This window comes from Oncorhynchus mykiss, chromosome 19, assembly GCF_013265735.2.
Source record: "Oncorhynchus mykiss isolate Arlee chromosome 19, USDA_OmykA_1.1, whole genome shotgun sequence".
NCBI classification, from domain to species: Eukaryota; Metazoa; Chordata; class Actinopteri; order Salmoniformes; family Salmonidae; genus Oncorhynchus; species Oncorhynchus mykiss.
Window position 1 is genome coordinate 14,842,632 of NC_048583.1, and position 8,367 is coordinate 14,850,998.

Sequence of the window (8,367 nt, forward strand, 5' to 3'; positions counted from 1 at the left end):
GAAATAAAAGATACCAGAAATGTTGCCCCACAACGCAATGCCACAGACGTCTTAAGTTTTTAGGGAGCGGGGAATTGAATGTTCATTTCTCCACCATAAGCCTCCTCTAACGTCGTTTTAGAGAATTTGGCAGTACGTCCAACCGGCCTCACAAACTCAGACCACACGTGTATGGGCGATCGGTTTGCTGATGTCAGAGTGGCCTATGGTGGCAGTGGTTTTAAAAAATATATATATTTTATTTGACCTTTATTTAACTAGGCAAGTCAGTTAAGAACACATTCTTATTTACAATGACGGTCTAGGAACAGTGGGTTAACTGCCTTGTTCAGGGGTAGAACAACAGATTTTTACCTTGTCAGCTCGGGGATTCAATCTTGCAACCTTTCGGTTACTAGTCCAACTCTCTAACCACTAGGCTACCTGGGCAGGCATAAACTCGATACAATGAATACAATTTCATTTTATCAATGGCAATTTGAATGCACAGAGATACCGTGATGAGATCCTGAGGTCATCACCTCATGCAAGGAACTGTGCAAAATTCCTGGAAGCTGAAAATGTCCCAGTTCTTCCATGGCCTGTATACTCACCAGACATGTCACCCATTGAGCATGTTTGGGATGCTCTGGATCGACGTGTACAACAGCGTGTTCAACTTCCCGCCATTATCCAGCAACTTCGCACAGCCATTGAAGAGGAGTGGGACAACATTCCACAGGCCACAATCAACAGCCTGATCAACTCTATGTGAAGGAGATGTGTGGCGCTGCATGAGGCAAAGGGTGGTCACACCAGTTACTGACTGGTTCTCTGATCCACGCCCAAACGTTTATGTTTTTAAGGTATCTGTGACCAACAGATGCACATCTGTATTCCCAGGCATGTGAAATCCATAGATTAGGGCTTAATGATTTTATTTCAATTGACTGATTTCCTTATGAACTGTAACTCTGTAAAATCTTTGAAATTGTTTATATTTCAGTTCAGTATTAGTTTGGAACAGGGCTGAAAAGTGTGTGCGTGCCTTTGTCTGTTCGCTCATGAAATATGTATGGTTTCCCCCAACACCCTCCCTCCCACCCGGTCGTCGTTGTCTGCCTGCCTGCACAAACACACACAACAACACACCCACTGCCCACCCACCCACCCAGTGGTTGCCTGCCAGCCAAGAGCTCTGGTAGAGTGACCAGCAAGAGAAATATCCCCGGCTAAACATATGTTGCCACAGTAGCCACACACTCACAAACACACATAGACACACACACACACATACAGAGAAACAGACAGACAAACATACACAGGGACACAAACACAGTGCCTGGGGAGCTTGTGTTAATGTCTGTCCATGTATGACAGACAAGGTGAAGGATCCTCCAGGCAGACTCCCTCTTCAGAGAGAGAGACACAAACAATCCGCCGTGCATACACACACACACAATACACACACACATTAAGGCACTGAGGCAGACAGAGATGCATATCTGAATCCTGGAGGGACTGGAGTGATGTTGTTGTTGTTATTGACTCAGTAAGATGCTCTCTGCTCATCTATTCTGAGCCGTACCTTCCTACTTCCTACTTATGGGCCTCGGTCTTCAGTAAAAAAAAAATGTTGTTGTTGAAATCACGACCAACCGTCCGCTAGCTAGCATAGCGTCTGCGTCCCAAATGGCAGCCTGTTCCCTATGTAGTGCAGTACTTTTAGCCACAGCCCCATGGGCCCCGGTCAAAAGTATTACACTACATAGGGAACAGGGTGCCATTTCAGATGTACTCATCCACTTCCACTCTCCCCCCCGCCGCTATGCAAAGTAGCTAATTACCTGCTGTTTGGCTAAGTGATTGTGACTTCCGCTGGTGCCTACCTTTATTAGATTAGTAGGTAGACCCTACACTACTCCACACATACACACACACACACACACACACACACACACACACACACACACACACACACACACACACACACACACAGGGAGGAGAAGAAAGAAGAGTGCCAGCAAAGGCCAATAATTACAGAACACTGTAGAATTAATGCAGTGGAGTGCATTTAACAGAGTTCTGCGTTTAGATACTGAGAGGTAGGGAGGGACGCAAGGAGGGGGGGGAGGAGGGAGGTCAAGGATAACTCAATTAAAAGAGAGAAAATCTTTCAGGAAATGGAATGTTAATACCTGGTTTAGCGCTCCATTTGAATTTGTAATGTACATTAGAGTTAATTAATTGTGCCGTTAATTGTTCCTCTCTCTCTCTCTCTCTCTCTCTCTCTCCCTCTCTCTCCCTTTCCTCCCATCACTGCCCCTCCTCCTTTCCTCCCATCCTCCTTTCCCTCCCCTGTCCTCCTCCCTCCACCTCCGTCCTCCTCCCTCCAGTCCATGGTGCTCCTGCTCCACAGCCAGCGTCAGTACATCTTTGACTACGACCTGTTGGACCGCCTGTCTGCTGTCACCATGCCTTCGGTGGCCCGTCACACCATGCAGACCATCCGCTCCCTGGGCTACTATCGCAACATTTACAACCCCCCGGAGAGCAACGCCTCGGTCACCGTCGACTACAGCGAAGACGGACAGCTCCTCAGAGTGGCCCACCTAGGGACAGGTCAGACAACTGTCAGAGCTGTTATGGTTGTGTTATGTGTGGAGTGTGTCTAATGTATTTTGTCTCGTCTGTCATCAAGTTAAAAAAAGATATATATTATCACAAAAAAAAAAGAGAACATTTTCAGAAACTTTAAGAAAACTTAAAACCTAAAACTGTATTGCCATTCAACAAATATTGCTAGGAATTGATGTTGGTGTTGTACACAGAATAACCGCCCACTTCTATATCAACAGGTCGTAGAATTCTCTACAAGTACCGACGACAGAACAAAATGGCGGAGATCTTGTATGATTCTACGAGGGTTAGCTTCACCTACGACGAGACAGCCGGTGTGCTGAAGACGGTGAACCTCCAGAGCGAAGGGTTCATCTGTTCCATCCGGTACCGGCAGATTGGACCGTTGGTGGACCGGCAGATCTTCCGGTTCAGTGAGGACGGCATGGTGAACGCACGGTTTGATTATACCTACGACAACAGCTTCCGGGTCACCAGCATGCAGGCTGTCATCAACGAGACGCCGCTGCCCATCGACCTCTACCAGTTTGACGACATCTCCGGGAAGGTGAGGTTCTTCAATCACGTCTAAAACCTTTAAAAAACCTTTCTCACATTTCATTATTTTACTGAAAGTGTGTTTGTGATTTAAATGTACTTTAATTAATTAAAGTTTAATTTGATTTAAAGGTGGAACAATTCGGAAAGTTCGGCGTGATCTACTACGATATCAACCAGATCATCTCCACGGCCGTCATGACCTACACCAAGCACTTCGACGTCCACGGGCGGATCAAGGAGATCCAGTACGAGATCTTCAGATCCCTCATGTACTGGATCACCATCCAGTATGACAACATGGGCCGGGTGACCAAACGCGAGATCAAGATCGGACCGTTCGCCAACACGACCAAGTATGGTTACGAGTACGACGTGGACGGTCAGCTCCAGACGGTCTACCTCAACGAGAAGATGATGTGGCGCTACAACTACGACCTGAACGGCAACCTCCACCTGCTCAACCCGGGTAACAGCGCCCGGCTCACCCCGCTACGCTACGACCTCCGAGACCGCATCACGCGGCTCGGGGACGTCCAGTACCGGTTGGACGATGACGGGTTCCTGAGACAGAGAGGAGCTGAGATCTTTGAGTACAACTCCAAGGGCCTTCTGGAACGCGTCTACAGCAAAGGCAACAGGTTAGTTGGACGATTGGTGACCGTACCGGACTGTACCATCCATACCCCACTGTAAACGCACACCCAAACTTGGACCACTGACGTTTTTTTTGCGGGGGGGGGGGGGGGGGGGGGGGAATATGTATTTCATTTGTATTGTGTTGTTTGATGATAATTCTTGTAAATGTGTAAATTGTTTCAAATAATTCACTGCTATTAATACTCTGTAATGTTTCCTAATTGTAAAATCTCTCTTTCTATCCCTCCCTTCCCCCAACAGTTGGACCATCCAGTACCGCTACGACGGGTTGGGCCGCCGTGTGGCCTCCAGAACCAGCCTGGGCCAGCACCTGCAGTTCTTCTATGCAGACCTGAACTACCCGACCAGGATCACTCACGTCTACAACCACAGCAGCTCAGAGATCACGTCTCTCTACTACGACCTGCAGGGACACCTCTTCGCCATGGAGATCAGTAGCGGAGAGGAGTTCTATATCGCCTGTGACAACACCGGAACCCCTCTAGCAGTGTTCAGTAGTAATGGGCTTCTTCTGAAGCAGGTAAGGTTTCAGACCAGTTGGAAAGGCCTCATGTACAAGTCCCCGATCCTCTATGTGTTGTTAGTTGGACTTTATGTCCAATAAAAGCTAGTCTAAATCTACCTATCCAGCCAGGTGATAGTTATGCAATGTATTTTAGGTGCAGTACACGGCCTACGGCGAGGTCTACTTCGACTCCAACCCCGACTTTGTCCTGGTGATCGGCTTCCACGGGGGTCTCTACGATCCCTTGACGCGCCTGCTGCATTTCGGGGACCGGGACTATGACATCCCGGCAGGGCGCTGGACCACCCCAGACATCGGGACGTGGACGAGAGTCGGGAAAGACCCGGCGCCGTTCAACCTGTACATGTTCCGGAACAACAACCCTGTCAGCAAAGTTCACGGGGTCAAGGAGTACGTCACAGGTGGGAGACGGTGAATTCACTCTAGTTGACTGCTTGTAGCTTTATGTAAGACATGAACCTTCCTGATGGTTTATAGGAGGACGAGTATGTCACAAATGGAGTACATCACAGATAAGGGACTGTGATGCGACCTTTAATGCACTCTGATTTACTCCCCATAGCTTAGGTAAGCAGATACAATTATATATGTCTGGTACCTTGCTCTGTAGAACGGTACGGCCTGTTATGGCAATACAGCAGGGACACGTTGTCATTGCATGATGACCATAGATAAACAGTCTGTTGTGAATAGACTATTAGTATGAATATTTTATGGCTGTGAACTTTAGTAATTGTCTAGCGGTGGCATATTATCTCATTGCTATGCATCACCATGATATTGCTATTGTTTTCAGCAGTTACCCTTTCCACATGATTATAGTTCTGGCTAAACATGAAAGGTATGACTCGAAATGACTATTTTCCCCTCGGGACAATCCCGTTTGTCCTATCCTAATCTGAAACATTGGGACATCATTTCCCTCAGTGGTCTATTCTCTCATGGTCACAATGTAATTCACTTTCCCATGGTTACAGATGTTAATATCTGGCTGGTGACGTTTGGGTTCCACCTTCACAACGCCATCCCCGGGTTCCCCATCCCCAAGTTCGACCTCACACAGCCATCCCTGGAGATGAAGAAGAGCCAGCTCTGGGACGACCTACCGGTATGTAGTATCCCTCCGCCTTCCTCCCTCCCTTCCGCTTATTTACTCTCTATTGCCACTATCGTACTATCTGCCTCTGGGGTTAATTTACCCTCTATCTCCACTGTCATATCCTTCCGCCTCATTCTGGTTTATTACAACCTTCCGGTATGACGTATCCCTCCGCCTCCCTCCCTCTAGTCTAGTTTATTTACCCTATCTATACTGTCATATCCCTCCACCTCTCTCTGCGGTTTATTAACCTTAGCTAGCTATCTCCACTCTCATTTCCATACTTTGGTTGTACTGAGGAACTGAAACTACGACCACAATCTCACAGCACAGCTGGCTGGAAGACCAACCAACCCACCGTGTTGATTTAGCTTGTTATGATGCACCGCCAGTGAAGAAGAGACAAACAACTTTCAGGGGGGGTCCACAGTTCACCCACGGCTACAAAGTACAGAGAAATCACACACACACAAACACACACACCAATTATACCGCAGCTGAATCATCCTCCGGTTTGTCTTTAAATAAAGTCATTCTACACACGTATTTGAAGTGCAAATGAGTCCCTTATTGGTTTAACTACGTTGCCATGACTGTCGCTTCTTCTTCTTCTCTCTGTGTGAAATTAACAAGCTGTTCTGTTGCTCCTCACAAACCCAACAATCCCATATTTCTTTAAAAAAATATATAAAAAAATAAGCATTGATCTAGAAAACAACTTTTTTGTTGTCGTTGCAGTTGGGGTTTTTCTCATGACAAACAAACAAAGTTCTCCCTGTGATCCTTTTCTTCCTAAAACAATATTCCGTGTTTTGTCTCCATATAAATAGAACATTTCTAGAAGAAAGGGAACCTTTGAATGACTGAAGCTGGGACACTTCTTCACCATGTCAATCTGGGATTTGGTTTCATATTGTCCCTCGTTTTTTGGAGAATATATATATATATATATATATTGAGATAACACAGTACTAGAGGAATAGCCGCCCACCGGTCACAGACATCAATTACAACATCTATTCTACGTTGATTCAACGTAATTTCATTGAAATGGCATGGAAACAACGTGGATTTAACCACAGTGTCTCCAGTGGGTAAAGAAACACAACAGGCTTTACATACTGAGGCTAGAGCAACCCCATAAAGGTTTCAGTTATATCTGTCCATGACAAGGAGAGAGAGTTTGGATTTGATATCTGTGTAACTTTTCTCTCCTCTCTCTCCTCCCTCTCTTCTCCCCCTTCTCGGACTCCTCCCATCAGTCCATCTCGGGGGTGCAACAGGAAGTGACCCGGCAAGCCAAGGCTTTCCTGTCCTTCGAGAGGATGCCGGAGATCCAGCTGAGCCGCCGGCGCTCCAACCGGGAGAAACCCTGGCTGTGGTTCGCCACCGCCAAGTCTCTGATCGGTAAGGGTGTCATGTTGGCGGTGACGCAGGGCCGTGTGGTCACCAACGCTCTGAACATCGCCAACGAGGACTGCATCAAGGTCGCCGCCGTCCTCAACAATGCGTTCTACCTGGAGGACCTGCACTTCACGGTGGAGGGACGCGACACGCACTACTTCATCAAGACCAGCCTCCCGGAGAGCGACCTGGGAGCGCTGAGGCTGACAAGCGGGAGGAAGTCGCTGGAGAACGGAGTCAACGTGACTGTGTCCCAGTCCACCACCGTGGTGAACGGCAGAACTCGGCGCTTCGCCGACGTGGAGCTGCAGTACGGCGCTCTAGCGCTCCACGTGCGCTACGGCATGACTCTGGACGAGGAGAAGGCGCGTGTGCTGGAGCAGGCCAGGCAGAAGGCGTTGTCGAGTGCCTGGTCCAGGGAGCAACAACGGGTGAGGGAGGGGGAGGAGGGGGTGAGGCTGTGGACGGAGGGGGAGAAGAGGCAGCTGCTGAGCGGAGGGAAGGTTCTGGGCTACGACGGGTACTACGTCCTCTCCATAGAGCAGTACCCCGAGCTAGCAGACTCCGCTAACAACATCCAGTTCCTCAGGCAGAGCGAAATAGGGAAGAGGTAACAGACAGAATCCTCGGCACTGGCCGCCAAAGAGACTACCCCCTCCAAATCCTGCCCCCCAACCTCCCTCGCCTCCCCCCTTTTCTCTAAAAAGGGGGAGGGTCCAGGCTAGTGCTGTGTTTAGCGCCGACTAGCTGAAACAAACAGTAAAATGTAGAATATCTTAAACTGAACTATACCTAATACTACCACTGTGGGGCCTGAAAATCAAACAAAACGGCTCCAACTGACGCAAATGTTTGTCCCATGTGCTATACAGCGTTGAATGGACTGTGGACTCTCTTGAAAAGAGAGAAAAAAAAGTCAAAACTCTCGGTTTGTGAAAGGAGAAAAAAACGTTTTTTTTTTTTTTTAAATAGACTTCCTGAATTTGCTTTCGGAAAAAATATTTTAAAAAGAAATAAGAAATGTGCTTACATACGCATAACACTACAACACGTCTGGACTAATAGAAGAAAAGCCTTCTGGTTTCTTACACAGGACAACGTCTATAATCTGATTCTACATCCTGACGACTGACCTTTGACCTTTGCGTACTGAAAAGGGTAGTGTTGTTGTTCGCAGTAGGACCATGGGTCTCCAATGGTGGTAACTAGACAGTTAAAACCACTTGTTGAAACCACTTGCTTGTTCTTCTGCTTTTCTTTCCAAAAGGGACAAAACAGCTCCCACCAAGTGACTTCTTTACCAATACTAGATCAAAGTGGGACGTTTTGGGAATCGGGAGGTTGTGTGCGTGTCTGTCTGTCTGTCTGTCTGTCTGTCTGTCTGTCTGTCTGTCTGTCTGTCTGTCTGTCTGTCTGTCTGTCTGTCTGTCTCTGTCTGTCTGTCTGTCTGTCTGTCTGTCTCTGTCTGTCTGTCTGTCTGTCTGTCTGTCTGTCTGTCTGTCTGTCTGTCTGTCTGTCTGTC

The 8,367-nt window shown here is 47.7% G+C and overlaps 1 protein-coding gene across 10 annotated transcripts in view; it reads left to right on the plus strand.

Annotated features, from left to right (window-relative positions):
• Positions 1 to 7,912, plus strand: part of LOC110498654 (teneurin-3) — a 426,574-nt gene extending 418,662 nt beyond the window's left edge. For all 10 annotated transcript variants that reach the window (XM_036954326.1, XM_036954328.1, XM_036954327.1 and 7 more), the window contains 7 exons: positions 2,376 to 2,601; positions 2,838 to 3,166; positions 3,289 to 3,797; positions 4,057 to 4,336; positions 4,476 to 4,743; positions 5,320 to 5,450; positions 6,704 to 7,912. In XM_036954326.1, coding sequence (XP_036810221.1) covers positions 2,376 to 2,601; positions 2,838 to 3,166; positions 3,289 to 3,797; positions 4,057 to 4,336; positions 4,476 to 4,743; positions 5,320 to 5,450; positions 6,704 to 7,459 — 2,499 coding nt within the window. In that variant the 3' untranslated portion in view covers positions 7,460 to 7,912. The remainder of the gene's footprint in view (positions 1 to 2,375; positions 2,602 to 2,837; positions 3,167 to 3,288; positions 3,798 to 4,056; positions 4,337 to 4,475; positions 4,744 to 5,319; positions 5,451 to 6,703) is intronic.
• Positions 7,913 to 8,367: the final 455 nt, after the last annotated feature.